The sequence below is a fragment of the Plectropomus leopardus genome, chromosome 10 (genome assembly GCF_026936395.1).
Source record: "Plectropomus leopardus strain MGB_pleo_1.0 chromosome 10, ASM2693639v1, whole genome shotgun sequence".
Lineage (NCBI taxonomy): Eukaryota > Metazoa > Chordata > Actinopteri > Perciformes > Serranidae > Plectropomus > Plectropomus leopardus.
Genome location: NC_142185.1, coordinates 15,606,247 through 15,622,254, shown reverse-complemented (window position 1 = coordinate 15,622,254; position 16,008 = coordinate 15,606,247). Strand labels below are relative to the sequence as shown.

Genomic DNA, 16,008 nt, shown 5'->3' with positions numbered 1-16,008 from the left:
TTGCAGAAATGCAGTCTAATATCAGATGTGAACAGACAGACTAAGTGCTGTCCACTTGTTACCTGATCACCAAATCATGTCTGTAAACAACAGTTTTAAACAGGTTCTCAGTGATACTTCACCCCAAAGTATATCAAAGAGATGAGAGAGGCAAAGTTTGGGGGATATAGGATGATTTATCTTAAGCATTTCAATTATATGTAAAGAGGTTATTTCCTCTTTTACAACCTCACTTTGTGTGACTAATGAACAAAAGTGAAGTAAAACATCTGATGTTTTGCTGAGCAGCTTTGACACATATGTTTTTTATTATTATATTGACATGTTAGTGTAACACGGATACATTTATCTGTCTCACCTTCGAAGTCAAAACATAATTAGGAAAAACAGTTGTGAAAAGATTGGCGCGCCACACATTAAAACTGGAATCATGACACATATTAACAATACAGTGTAAAGTTTTAATACAGAATTGTTGTTAACTTGTGCAAAATTCTCCTCCACTGCTAGAAAACTTTACAACACCAAGAGGATTTGGTTCCCAGGCCTGATTAAGGAGCTAACCATAGGCTACATGGATCTAGGACGGCCTCCCACTGCAACACCCTCCTCCCACACGTCAGCTCATAGTAGGGGAGCGTGGGGAAGTGATTACTCTCGGATTAAGACTTGCCTCGTCGCCGATGTGCGCGGCATAATTGAATAATGGCTGCCTCACCCGAACAGTCCCAATGCAGACGGGCCTCCCAGCCTTGTCAGATCAGCACAATATTAACCATGACACAGGCGTAACCAGGCCGGTAATTAATGCACTGAATCAATTACAAATTAGTCCATTTGGAGAATTCCCCACAGGAGTCCACTCATTACCAGTGCTCTGATGGAGTCGCGAGTTCTCCTCATGGGAAGGGGTGTCACTCTACTGTTCTCCTTTTCTATCTGTCTTTATCTCTTTTCTCAAGGTAGAATGCAGAAGACAAATGGAGGATGAAATTGATGCTGCCTGCTACTTGGCATTACATTGCAAATTAAATTGTCAGCTACACAACATTGGATTCTTGGTATTGTCCAATTGGGGAAGAGTGTGAAGCTAACTGAAGCTAATGAAGGTACCTTTAGAAGGTAACTAATGAAAATTATTAATGGGCATGGCTGCTGAAATCATGCCAGGAACACTTTGAACTAAAAACTGAAGGTTACCTTCAAATATAGCTTGAAAAGCAGATGCTAGTTGTGATAAAGATCTTAAACATTACTAACTTATTTGTTGTATTTGTCATCCAGTATACAGCGCTATAAATGCCATACATCATACAAAAATATATTTGTATAATTGTTTCCTGAACCCGGTCTAACTCCCAGTTCATCGAATACAGAGGCTTAGTCAGTGGCCCTTGGCATCAGATACCAAAGCACCAAAGCACTCTGGTGCCAGTGTGAGATGAACCAGATGCTCAGAGCAGCCTCTGTAGTATAAACTGTGAGAAAGGATAGATCAAACAAACTATGGACTTTCACCACAGTTCATATCCCATAGGAAACCAAAAGTCAATCAAATTACTTTAATAATAGTGTAATATATGTAGCTATGCTCATGAATTATGTCATGTGACGTGTGTGATTTATACCATGTGATGTCACATTGTGCTAGTAAAAAACTAGCACGATGAAAACAGGAGGTTTTCCTCTAACCTTTACCATGTGCTTTTGTTGCCAAAACCTAACAAAGTAAACTTAACCTTTTTTTTTTTAACCAGGTTCTAAGTTTCTCTTGAAAAGAGACTGTGTGAATTTAACTAATGTAAATTGTACATTTCTAGTGAATACAAAAGTTTGTTTTGAAAAGACGATATAACAAGCAAAAATCGACAAAGAATCCAAAACTGATGCTGGAGGGGTACTAAGAGCATCATAGTTTGACATGTAGGGCAGGCATTAGTGCTGACGAGTTGAAATGAGAATAGGTTGGTTTGGGTGTAGAATTAGACATGATGATTTAGTGCTGCACTGTTTTTGTGGACTGAGCTTAAATACTTATGGTTTAACTGTAGTGGTAAAATTACAGAAATTAATAAAGTACATCTTAATTAAAGTAGTACTGGATGAGGATGGTGGTGTCACGATTATGGTCCTCTTTCTTTGCTCTGTATAAATGGCTGTCATTGCATAGGGTGAACACCACACTATTCATTTTCATGCCAAAGGTGAAAATCAGTCTTAATGACAGAGGGCTCAATTCAGCAACTGTCGAGGAGGTGAAATGGGAAAGAGCTGCAGTTAGGAGAGACCGTGATAGAAAGTATGGATGAGGGAGAGAGAGCGAGAGAGAGAGTGAAAGAGTGTATGTGTGTGTGTGTGCGTGTGTGCGTGTCTACGTCTATGGATTACATATGCCTCCCCATAAGCCCTTACAAGGTAAGGAGCATTCATTGTAAATAGAAAAATTTGCCAGTACTGCACACAGAGGTCAGTACTGTATGTTTTGTCATAAATAATAGTTCTGACTGTGTATTTTATACCCAAATCCTTTCAGTTTATTAAAACTTTTTCTTTCAAATCTATAGAAAGCATTTCACAAGAATAGCAAAGCGTTCCTAGATATTCAAGGGAGGAATCTGATTAAGAGCAATAAAGGCTGTGCCAGACTAATGTGCCACTTGGATCAACCCCCATGCATCAGTGTCAATGGCTGATGGGTCTTAGCTAAGCAAAGGCAAAATTGAGGTTTTGCCTGAAATGAGAGTTAATCCTGTGAACACTTACAGTAAATGGGAGTCATATTCTGATTTGAAGTAAAATATAAAACTAAATAAAACTAAGATCAGTCCAGTGCACACAGAGTGGGTTATGCTGTGGTTGGAGTTCCATTTGCAGTCCAGTGATTAAATCAGTTTGAGAAAATGACTGAAAGGGACAGTGTCATGAGTCAAAAAGCGGCTGTGCTCATTTTGTACACTGTGCTCCCACTTCCATTTCATTCAAAAGATAATTTTTGACTCATTCTGACATTTAAATGATGCTTCCTGAGATTAATTAACCTAGACTGCCTACACCCTGACCATTTCTGAAACACTGAATCTTTGTCAAAATTGCATGTCAGATTGATTCTTGAATTGTTTTTTAGTTTATATGTTGCATTAACCCTGAAGCACTAGTCTGACCCCAATAGAATGGAAATTCAGTAGATGCTATGCGTGTTATACCAATTTGCAGCAACACTACATTTGAGATATACTATGCATACTTTCTCTCTGTGCTTTAGCGTGGTGTTGTCAGCCCAGTGTCTCCCGTCAGCTCAAGTGCACAGTGGACTGATGAGGATTTAACTAAAAGCAAAGTGGAGTCAGAATTGTGGAAATCTTAGAAGTTCTTTCCACATTGTGGGCCGAGACGATGCCAAAAATAGGATAAAGGCAGTGGATAGTGCTGTAGTCTGCAGCGTGCCCTGTGTCGCTCACACTCATGGGTTTGTTGTTAACGAGGGTCGTGTGGCTCAGAAAAGTGTTTCTCAGTTTGAGGCAGTTGGCCGCAAGCTAGTTATTATACCTTTTCAAACATCACACTGCCCCATTTGGCTCCATTTCGGGAGGTGACCTGAAAGTAAGATCTTGCTCCTTTGCCTCTGATGTGATTCATGCTTTCGCTATGCTGCAGAGACTCTTGACCAAAAAAACTGACAATGACAGCAAAAAATGATGGGAACTTTAGCTGAAGTTCTGAAGTTGCGCTTTTCTGACATGGAAGAAAACACTTCTCCACAACTTGATTCAGAGTTACCGTTCTTACGAGTGTCTGAGAGTTATAGAAACAGAGAGGGAATAGCAGAGATAAAAGGAAAAATAAGATGACCAAATTTTTACAGTACTTAAGTGTTTCACTGGCTTTTTTGTGTAGCCATTTCAGGCACTTTTAGATGAAAATCTCTGAACTTTTCAGAAAGGCACTGGTGTCATTACTGCCGCATCACAGGAAGGGTCACTTTTTTCTTGTTTAATACAATATATTAGTCTACACAGAAGACTTTCTACGAAAGTGAAAGCAATAGACAGAACAAGGGAGTGAGAGAGCAAGACAAGATACACGCGTTTTCTTAATGACTGTGTTAGTAAATCAATAGGAGTTGTGCCATGCTTCATTGTCTGGCCTTTGACAAAGAGGGTGGAGTTGGACAAGCTGAGGGCATCAGGCAGGAAGCGCTGGCTACTACCCATTCTTCATATCTGTATAATCATACATCATACCTTAGATCTACAAAGGGGATCTAGAGGCTTCCCAGGAGTTCTCACCTCTTTCCTTCTTTGACAGCAGTTTTGTGACAACAGGCATACTTACTTCTTTAGACCCCCCATTTATTTGTGGCAGCCAGCCATGGTTAAAATACCAGCTGTCACATACTGATGTTATATTTTTGGAGCTGGACCATTCATTAGGACCACTTAGGAGTATATATATATATATATATATATATATATATATATATATATATATATATATATATATATATATATATATATATATATATATATATATACATATACATATATACACACCATTCAGTTATTCATTTCACCACACTCTTGTGTTGATCAACTCTGGGCACAGATGGAGCAGTAGAGTGTAAGGCGCAGTGAAAGTAAAAACTGATAATTGATTGCGCTGGGTCTAGAAGTTTGCTCTACTTGCCAATGCAACAGGTGCTTCTCTCAGCCATCGATCTGATCAGCTCTGACCAGACTGACGGATCAGTTATCCACCCTGTGACTCAAACTCCTCAAACTGCTACTGACGAATGCCTCATTTGAACTCCCGTTTGAGCACTTTATATTTGTAGTTCCAGTGTTTTTGGGGGGACATTTGATTGTCGATTGTCCTTATGTGAACCACCCCCTGTAAATAAGGTATGGACAAATATAATTATATAATAGCTCTCTAAGCTTTATTATTGTATTTGACGTAAAAGGGGTGACCCCACTTTGGATATTTGATACACATACAATAGGTGTCTGGTTTTTTTTGTTCACCTCTGTCCACTTACATGATTTTTTCCCTATTCAGCCATCGTGGTGTTTTCTGTCAATGATGCATGCACCTTACAGGGCTTTCTTGTCATCGTGCTTGACAAGTAGACTGTCATACTGTCGCAACCAATGACACTCAAGCATCAACTGAACACCACACAATGCCTCGGCGTACAATGACATACACACTCTGAACAGGGACTTCTCAAAGTCACCCATCCTTGCCAATTTGATCAGTAAGCAGCAGTCATTCCAAATTTTAAACAAAAGCCAAAAACTGCCTTTGATTTTAGGTCAGATAATTCCTGTTTTATTGCCTGTTTCCTCTTTTTTAATGATTTAATATTTCTTTGCAGGTTACTTGTTGTTGTATACATGTTTTAATCACCTGGAAGTGCCTTTTTTTCCATTCTGTAGAAAGGTATTTTAATTGTATTTGCCTCATTGAAATCATCAGGGAAATCCTTGAGCTTAACAACGTTCCTAGAAAGCAGCTGGCATTGACCCCCGCTAGAGGCAAGGGAAGGACATGGAATGCCAACAGAGCGGTTTCAAATCTTTCATGTCTCTTGTTCTTTTTTGCTTTTGTTACCACAGTCAATACGAAAAAAAGTCTAATCTCACATGAGGATTCCTTTGTACAGGCGCAAAAAACACACACACACACAACCACATACTGACAGATTTGTTTCATGAGAGCATAAGAGGTGTGATGGAAGAAACAGAAGGGATAGCTTCTCTTCATCTTCAAAGATGAGTCATCAAAATAATCTTGTCCAAGCAATAAAACACTTGAGTGATGCACGTACATATACAGCTGCACGCACACATCAAAGGTAGCATCCACCGCCGGTGTTTGATGTGGCTCACATTGGGTTAGAGCCACTCCAGAGGGATTGAGGTGTTACCGGGCAGCTGGCTCATTGCACGGCTGGAGGTGGGCGACTTAAACCAAAGCATGGCAACACTCAAGAAGACTCAAAAATTCCATCAGGGACGCTGCTCCTACTGTGAAACATTGCACTCACGCAGCGCCACTAAGATGATAAAATAAAGCTGCATTATAACTGACTTTGTGAGTGATATGCATGAGTTGTTCACAATGGAGGGTTAACGCTCATTTATAAGGATTAATGTCAGAAATTAATGTCAAAACAGTAATGAAGCCGTCACTTTTTACAATGGGACAATTACCAGCAATATTTCCAGTAGGTTGTTGCTTACATCAAGGATGAGCTCCAGGGGAAACTCAGGAGGATTTTCTCACTTACACTTGTAGACACTCCATCCGGATTCTGTGTCTGTTTACAGATGTGGATGTGAGCTCAGGCAGAGGGTTTAGAGAAGCGATATGGAAATAGAGGATGAGGGCTTAGTGATGCAAGGCAAACCTTAAGCCCTCCCAGTGCACTCCGGTGTATCAGACTTCAATGACCGCAGCCCCATGGAGCACATCGGTACGCCTCAATATGTATGGAAATGAGAGGGAATCATGCTAACGTGTGTTCAGTCTCTTCAAACATGCTAATGGTGTCATTACACTTTCAGCCCTGCACCACCTTTCCCAACATTTCACCCCCCCAGACCCTTTGCTGTCTCTCTGTCTCTTTTCCTGACCTGGAACAGGTGTGGTTTTAATTATGCATTGAACATAGTGCCAGTCCGATCCACTTGACTGAGCTCCTCCTCCTGCAGTGTGTGTCCCACCCTCTCTGTCTCCCCTGTCCTTTTCTATCCTTTCTGCCTCCCTCTTTCTCTAACTCTACCCTCCAAACCCCCCTCCCTCCCCTCTTCTTTTAGAAGTTGGGGATTGAAGGACTCGATTCCAAAACCGCGCACGTCTCGGTGACTCAAGTGAGGGGTTTGTTCCGCTGCCACACTTCCGTTCACAAATGCTTCGGCTTGGGGAGAAGGGAGGAGGGAGAAATCCCTGTTAATCTAGTGAATCTGGCTCTCTCTGTCTCTTTTGTTCACTGTTACTGGAACTCTGGTGCATTGATCTCTTGGGAGGCATGCAGTGTGTGTGTGTGTGTGTGTGTGTGTGTGTGTGTGTGTGTGTGTGTGTGTGTGTGTTTGTGTGTGTGTGTGTGTGTGTGTGTGTGTGTGTGTGTGTGTGTGTGTGCGCGCACGTGCAGGATTGGGGTTGGGGGGGTTGCTACACAGTTCAGTCTACATGAATTAAATAAGTCTAACATCCTACTCCTATCTAAGAAAAAAAAGGAATACTTGTGTACTGAAGGGATTATGGATGATCAACAATTTGCACCTTCCTGTTTGAATCTAGTAAAGAATTGTGTCCATTTCACCACAAGAGATTGCCTGTTGATATACAAAACACTGAATAGGAAGAGAAAAAGGATTAAGAGAGCATTACGTCTTGGATTTTGGCAAGATGAGGCTGGTTATCTATCACATGTGCCCATGGATGGATAACTGAACAGACCTACAAGGGAATGACCCAGGGTAAGCCCCCTGGCCTTCACCTGGAAAATGTCGCTAAAATTAGCACGCATCAACCAGGAAGATACTCAAATAACCACAACGATAAATAACACAAACATAACTCAAAGAGACGCAAAATTGCTTCCGAGAGACACAAAATGACAATGAACAGATGCAAAGGAAGTTCAAAAATTCACAAAATAACCACACATGTCAAACAGACACAAAACGATTTCAGAGACACAAAACGGCTAGATACGAAAACATCCAAAAATGACACAAATATAACTTAGATCAGAAAATCACACAAAATTATATAAGATATATAAAGAAACACAGCAACAACAAAAAGGCAAATTCTGCACAGCGTCTGTGGATCTGTCTCCTATGTAGGAGAGGTGGCGGGGCCTTTTGCATGTCTTTGCCTAGGGGTCCTTTGTCTTATAATCCACCTAAGCACGTGGCCCTATGCTATCCCTATGATAGCTTAAAGGGCTATTTTTACTGGGAGAAATCCAGGACAACAACGTGTCATGTTGTTATCTTTAGCAGGTAATTTGCTGCTCTAATTGCACTGTGGCTAAATAGAGGAGGTCATTCAAATGACTCAGGAATAAATTTAGGGCACACACAAAAAATTCACATTATGTGGGCCCTTGTGTATTAACACATTGTGAATAAAAGGATTTTGCTATATTCCTTCAAGGGACTTTTCTTCAGGTGCACGTTTCCCTTATGTAGGCATACGGTGCACTTGGCCTGCACCCGTGGTGTTGCAGAGGGGGTGCTTGTTTTGTTGATCTGTGTTTAATGAAAGTGACCACGCAGAGCAGATTTGGCCATTAACTCAGCAAGGGCCTGTAATCACTACAAGTTGTTTCCCTTTTTTCACACAGTTCATTATTGAACAAACAATCTGTGGGGAGAAAAGCGTGTGTACCTGCCATCTTCTTTCTCCCTCGTTTTATTTCCCTTTGCAAGGCTGCACTTTGGAAAGTATTGATTTGGTGGCTTGAAAATAACAAACTGGCAACCGTGCGAGTGGGGTAATAAACAGGCACAGAAAAAAAGGAAAAGTAAAAAAAAGCACACATGAAGTGTGTGCCCTGAAATTATAATCAGCCACTGTATATGCTCAGATTCAGTCAGTCTGAGTTTATTGCTCCTACTCTTGTGTGCCACCCTCCACCTTTTGGTAGGAGGAAAAAGCACCTGGATCATAGGTGGGGAGGATATGGCAAAACGCCCAGGGCAATGTCACTGGACTACATAGACTTGGAACGATTTGGTTGTGGAGCAGGGTTGAAAAGACCTTCAAACCCCCAGCAGGGTGAATGTGAGTCATCCAACAGACCTCAGCTCTTGGCTGGTGAAATAAAGTGTGAAGTATGGCTCTGATTGTCTAACTTTGTGTTCACACTGATGGTACAACAGAGACGCATCAAGTGAGCTCACTTTATTGTACACTTATGCATGCACACATGCAGACAAATGAGTGTGCATCAGCTCTTGCCACCCTAGGGTTCACCGTCATCCTCAGCGATTCTACATACATAAAATATGTTTAACTCCACAATGTAGCTTATTTGATCTTCTTTTCCAATTGTCTCTAAACCGATCAACACATGCACACACATAAGCTGAATATAAATTCCCCATCACTCATTCACATAAATACACACAGACTCACCAGACTTTGGCCCGTCTGTTTCTATTAATGGTAATCAGCAGGGTAATGATGACGGAGCTATGACTGTGGCTTACTTACTGGTGGCTGATGGCCATGCTCTCTGACAGCTGTCAGCCGCCATGACTATGCTGCCAGGGCCCTCCTTAGGACTTATTTCAGTTCAGCACATCAGCTGCAACAGCACTTCACACACAGACTTGTTGATTATCAGCATCAGCGGGGCCGGCGTGGAAAGACTCCTCTGACCGCCTGTCTGCTAATGACAGCCACCATGATGGTGGATGGGAGAAAGAGGACACAGCCTGTCACTTTGATTCACGCGACAGCAGCTCCAACTGGGTGGCTCCGCGCCAAGGTCTCGACAGTCGTTATATCCCCTCCTAAATGACATTTAAAGTGTGAAGCAATGGCTGTCCTTGTGGCTCAGTCACCCCAGGCCGGGCTCTGGACATGAGCGCTGAACCCTGTGCCAAGTTTTTGCATTGAGGTCACAAACCCCAGAGCAAGTTCTCCTCACTCAGATGCTCTAACTCAACTCGCTGGCATGATTGAATCTGTGGAAAGTGACCTTGAAGAGCGATGTTGTCAATGATCTGATTTATGCCTGATTTCCCTTTTTTTCCCCTGTCTGTTTTGTTTTGTTTTGTTTTGTTTTCTTGCCTGCTGCATTCTCTCTGTGCCCTTCTTGCCATGCAAACCCGTAACTATTCTGTACATTTTTAAAACTTAAGGTGATACAAGTAATTACCATCAATGTAAAATAAAACATTCAGGAGCATTGAAGGTTCAGAGAAGAAACATTGTGCAACTTAATTTTATTTAATAACCTTGAAATATTGTTACTGAATTTGTCTTTTGAAAAGAATTGAGTAAGAGGCAGTAAATATTTGCTACAATTGCTTACACAAGGGTACAAGATGCTATGTAGTAACTCAAATTAAAATTCTAAATTACCAATTCATTTAAACTGCACAATGCAGCAAAATGAAATCCAACATTGGTCTTTGGAAATAATTCTATTTGTAGAGGTGTTAAGTTTTTTTTGGCTAAATGACAGAAGGATAGGAGGGACATATGCAGTGTTGGGAAGTAGGTAATTAGTTCATTTACTAGTTGAAGTTACAAATTGAGGTAGTTGGGTGGCAGTTTCACTACATTCAAATATTTTTCTTTTTCTGTACTTACATTGAGTCATGTAGTTTTTGTAGTTAATTACAAACTACATATTGATTATATTCTTATGACATTTCTTGCATCCAAAATGAAAATGCCAGAGTGTATTGGCCACCATTCTCGTTTAATGACCTGCTTTTTGACTAAAATTACCTTTGATTTGAAACCACGATTTCCGTGATCAAATGTTATTAGTTTTCCTGGAAGATAAGCATTTTCCAGATTTCTCCCCAACATTTGCTCCCTGATACTCTTTAAATACTTCCTCGGGCTGTCTAGGTGTGGATTTCAGTGCCTTAATCTCTAAATCAAACCCACCTACATTTTATTCAGTGTCAGTTTAGTTGTACCTTTGTGTAACTATATGGGATTCCAGACTCAGATTGTGATGACTCTCCGTGAGGTACTTTGTAGTTTGCATATAGTTGAAGTACTTTTGTGAAAATAGTTCTACTTTGAAAAACAAAATAGTAAAATATATAATTTAACTACTTTCATTGTAAAGTAGCATGTAATTTGGTAAACTACAATTTTATGAGATATAGATATAGTTATGCAATGTGTAACATGGCTCTACTGGTTCTTCATTCACTGTGGGAGAAAATGTGAGAGACTATGTAAAGTTATTGGCTATATCCAGTGTAGGATCTTGTTTTTGTACAGGAAGTAGGCACAATATATAGGAGCCTCGCTGCAGATACACATAAACTGTAGAAGAAAACATATCTTAGAAGTGATATATTTTTTTGTAAAAACAAGGTTTAACTTTAAAATAGTGATGCCAATGGCAACTTCTTACAGCAAAATATTGTTAAAAGAGAGTAACTGCAGTTGGAAAGCAGTTTACCAAAAATATGCACTGCTGAATGGACATAGAGTTCAAAAGAAGTAGAACTGCCTGCAGAACGGGAACAAGATGTAACATCTTGGAAACAGTAGATAGCACATAGGTCACGTTTTAAGGCTTTCCACATAGGGCAGAGTAGTTGATTTCTGCAAGGCAGACACATAATTACCAAGCTAAGAAGAGCTAATAATAAGTGCATTTACACTTTTATTCACTTCAGCTTACAGATGTCAGACCTGAACTTTGAAATTGCATCATTTTTACCAGCCTATTATCAACAAAATGCATTTTCTTAGAACAGCTTGGAAAGAGTTAGTAGAGTATTCCCTTTGAAATACATTATAACAAGCTTACATCAAGATCAATGCAGATGTTCAAAATCTTCATTAAAGTGGGCAGAATCTAAAGTTTTTGATCAATATGTTGCACAATCTGAAACACAGCCCGATATAGCATCACAGCCTTGTACAGTGGTTCTTTTTTGGCTGAAAACAATCTTGGCTAAACCCTGAGTTCCTCAGACTGATGCACTGAAAAAGAAAAACATGGAATATGGCCTCCTCAAGGCCTGCTAGCGGCCACTACAGTTTTATAAACTACCTCTTAGCCTTGTACTAGCTTACATGCTGGAACCTTAATTCCAAATCCACCAAGAGAAATTACTTTTTTCCTTTTTTTCTTTTACACAACAAATGTTTGTTATTTATGCAACAATATTATGCACCGTTAAAACACCACACTAACACCTCCCTCTGTAACTCTGTCCGCAGTCCATCCGAGAAGTGACAGGCTACGTGTTGGTGGCCCTGAACCAGTTTGACTACCTGCCTTTGGAGAACTTGAGGATCATCCGAGGGACCAAGCTGTATGAGGACCACTACTCCCTCGCAATCTTCCTCAACTACAGACGTGATGGAAACTTTGGCCTGCGCCAGCTGGGTCTGAAGAACCTCACAGGTGAGTGACTGAAATATTTTCTTGTAACTCACATTTCTCTGTGCTTTGTCTCGTTGCCGGTTTTTGTTATTGTTGTTGTTATTTTCAAGCAAAGAAATGGCTTGTCAGTAAACTATGGTACAACTTCACGATGAGTCCAATATTTACAATACTTGAGTCTAATATCAGAGATCAAACATTTAACATTTATATTCCCATGCCTCCTGGAGTTTGTGTGTGCATGTTTACCCTTTCATTCACCACCTGCTGGGAACTCCTAACAGGTTAGGACAGCTGATGATGAAATGCTTTTACTACTAAGCCTGAAATTTAGATCAAATGAGCATCATTCAGGAACTTAAAGGAATACTTCACCCACAATATGATCATTTATATATATACTGATCAACCTTTGTTAACATTGCATTTGTGAAGAAAACTTTGTTTTTCTCTCATTTCCCTATAGTAAACGAGGAATCTGAGAAAATTCTGAATAACTTTGATCAAAAGGGGGCCACTTTTACTTTTAACTACATCAAAGCATCCTTTTACAAACTCTTAAATAGAGCGCTTCGTGTGGTGAGATTACATACAAAGTCAGTACAAAGACACGAATAGAGGTGAACTTGCGCCGGGTGACCCCATGATGTGATGCATATGATGAGAAGATGCACTATTTGCATCATACCTGCCAGTTTAAATTTTTCTATGAAAAAATTCATGTGATGCCATGTCGCGACAGCCTGTTAGCGTTGAGATCTATTTGAGATTCTCCTGACGTAACCAAGAATCAACCAAACAATGGACAATTACCATCGCCATCTGAGGCCACCTGGAGCTGGCAAGTAAGAAAAATGCAAACAGTGAAGAGGTAATTCACTGCTGTAACAGTATAAAAAAAATGAGTGTTGCCATATTGGTTCACAGAATGCACGGAGCCTCTGTGCTGACAGTGTTCACATCACTTGATACCAGTTATCGGTTGTACTTAAAGCCAAGATAACCATAAGCTACCCTCCCCAGTTTGTTAGCACAAATATTAGCACAGCTAATGAGCTTGAATGTTTGCGAATTGGCAAAGACTGCAAAAAATCAAGAACATAATACAGTGTAAGTAATTGATATACATTTGATGATTTTGTGGGGAAAGTATTCCTTTTAGCTAGTTAGACGTGATAACTGTCCGATGTTTTACACAGTTTTACTTTCACACTGCCCAGCATGACTAAAGCAGTCTGTTCCAGAACTTGTTTTTAATGCTAATGTTTATTATTCTTGGGTCAGATGTTATTTAAGCAAATGGAGGAAATCTACACAATAATGGTCAAATGGAAAAGACACATTTTTTTAAAGCTATTTTTAAATGTTTTTTCCTTTGCTTTGAATGCTTCACAGACTTCTGAAACTCCTGAAACTTCATTATTCACTTCACTCACTTCATTACCTTGATTCAAATGGTTATCCTTGGAGTTCATGATTTCAGAAAGGTCTTACAACTGAATTCAACGGTGATTAGATTGCCTTGTTTAGTCACCAGTGTTAATCAGTAATTGACTAAGTAAAGTTGTCTACTGTATGCAGTGCTTAATTTGTGAAGAAGGAGGAGAGGGGGATGTTCCGGCAACCTGTGAGGGGGGCTGGACTTGTCACCGAACGCGTAAAAAAATCTAACATATCGGACTGCATGGATACTTACTGTTACAACTAAACATACCTAAACAGCACTGTCTTCACAAACAGAGACATATTTATAGCTATAAATTTATTAATCAGATTATTTCGTTCACTCAAAATCAGCAGAATGAGACACACAGAAACAGCTGTTAACAGTTTGTAGAACATATATATTCTCTTGTAACTCTGTTTTGTACCTTCAATTTTCTACAATGGGGGAAATTAGGAATTGGGGTTGAATTTTCTATTTAGAACCACGAAGAACAAGCAGGCTGAATGAAATCGGTCTGTCTGTGCCTCCATCCTGTTTCAGTACTACGGACAGCGCCACACAAACACTCTGGAGTGTCAATAATCAGCACAGATGCAGCAGAGAATAACAATAACAATTTCTTCCTACTTTCATGCTTATTTGTCCAAAACAGCGCATAAAACATTCACAGAGCCCTCGGCCTCCTCTCCCCTGCTTGTTTCTTCATTCCCCGTGTCTCGCACAGTTCTGTGTCCTTTTGCAATCTCACCGGGGTCTCCACACTGTTGATCTGCCGAAATGACTTTGGCCTGCTTAGTTTCGCACTGGTTGGCTGGTTTGAGGAAATTCAACAAACTTGACTGTCTTTTTGCCATTTTACCAGTTTCCTCCTTATTGCTGAGGGCAGGCTATCTTAATTGAAACTGCAGTTTCAAATCATGTCAGCTCATATGAGCAGCACAGAACTCCCAATGTCTGCGCTGTGTGACCTGAAGTGCCATCTCAGACAGGTAACATTAAATATTTTAATTAATAACAGACAAAAATATATTAACATATTTTTATAGTGACACAGGAGGTGTTGGATCCAATTAAATAGGTTACGGATCCAACGTAGTTGCCTGGAACATGTTCTGGCAGGTTCCGCCTCAAATTAAGCCCTGACTGTCTGCCTTCGCAACCATGGTGACTATCAGGAATTAGTTGTTCCAGATTGATCTAACAATGAACTGGTGAACAGTATTCACAGTAGCTTTGTTAAAATATCCCACAAAGGCCATACCAAGGAGATGCTTTCTGAAAATCTTTCACCAAAACTCAATAACTGGTTGGAAGGTACAGTATGGCACAGTTGCATTAATAAATTGGCCATTGTGCTTATAGCTGTTTATTGGCTTCTGTCATCTTAACGCAAGACGAAAACATGCACAATCTGCCTCTTCTTCTCCCAGGTACCCAACTAGCGCTGTTATCAAAATTAACCCTCTCAAGCTGGGGTTATGATTCTGACTGGTGGAGTTTTGAAAAGATGTTATCTCTTCTGTTAGTTCCACCCCTCGTTCCTGCTTACACACTAAGTGTTTCTCATCTGATTTACAACCCACTCCACAACCGACCCAAGCCTGTTTCCTCAGAAGTTCGAGAAGACAGTGAATGTGATAAATGCTGATATATAGCACGCTAAGTAGAAAAACATTGTGTGGGTGGTTCTGGCTCTTTATAAACAATGGATCCTTGTGCTCCTGGGTTTCCTTCAGGCGCCCTGACCCTGAGGTCAGTAAGAAATGAAGCTTTTGACTTGCAAAAAGATGTAGAGCTTTTTTCCAATACAAGGCTAAGTGGGGCGGGCTCAGGCCAGCTCATGATGTGTGTAACACAAGACCAGAGGGGTTATTCACCCATATTGAAGTTATATCCAACCTCACAAATCTTGACTGGAGATAGAGATGTGTTTTCGTTGAATAACATTAAGTCGAATTGTTATCAGTAAGTCCCGGTCAGTTGTGTTTAGTCCCATGGTGCAAACGCTGCAATGTTTTTTTCGCCTTATGCCCTTCGGTGCAATCATAACATTAATTATTTTGCTTTATTATTTTATTTTTATCTTTTACACATAGGGAAGAATGATCAATGAGATTTGAATGATTTATTAGTTAGCACTGCAAAGTGCCATGCGTGTCCTTGTTGATGGAATGTAAAAAAAAAAAGTGCTTTGAAATTACTTTTGCTGCCTATTTCTCTACGGGGATGAGCTCCCAGTGCAATCAGACTGGACTGGTAGCACACAGTACACTGAAGCTTGTTTCCAGCTAATTATGTTTTGGGACCAAATACCTATATTCATACCAAATGTATGAATACATGGTATATGGTATATATATATATACATTTCAAATATGTAGAGGACACTTACACTCAGGAAACATGAGACGGACACTGCCATCAGTTTGCACAGGAATTTAAAAGCGCACTCTGT

At 40.2% G+C, this 16,008-nt stretch overlaps 1 protein-coding gene across 2 annotated transcripts in view; it reads left to right on the top strand.

Annotated features, from left to right (window-relative positions):
- erbb4b (erb-b2 receptor tyrosine kinase 4b) overlaps nucleotides 1–16,008 on the top strand; it is a 381,424-nt gene that overhangs the window by 201,674 nt on the left and 163,742 nt on the right. For both annotated transcript variants that reach the window (XM_088083126.1, XM_042495287.2), the window contains exon 3: nucleotides 11,941–12,127. In XM_088083126.1, the coding sequence (XP_087939252.1) occupies nucleotides 11,941–12,127 (187 nt within the window). The remainder of the gene's footprint in view (nucleotides 1–11,940; nucleotides 12,128–16,008) is intronic.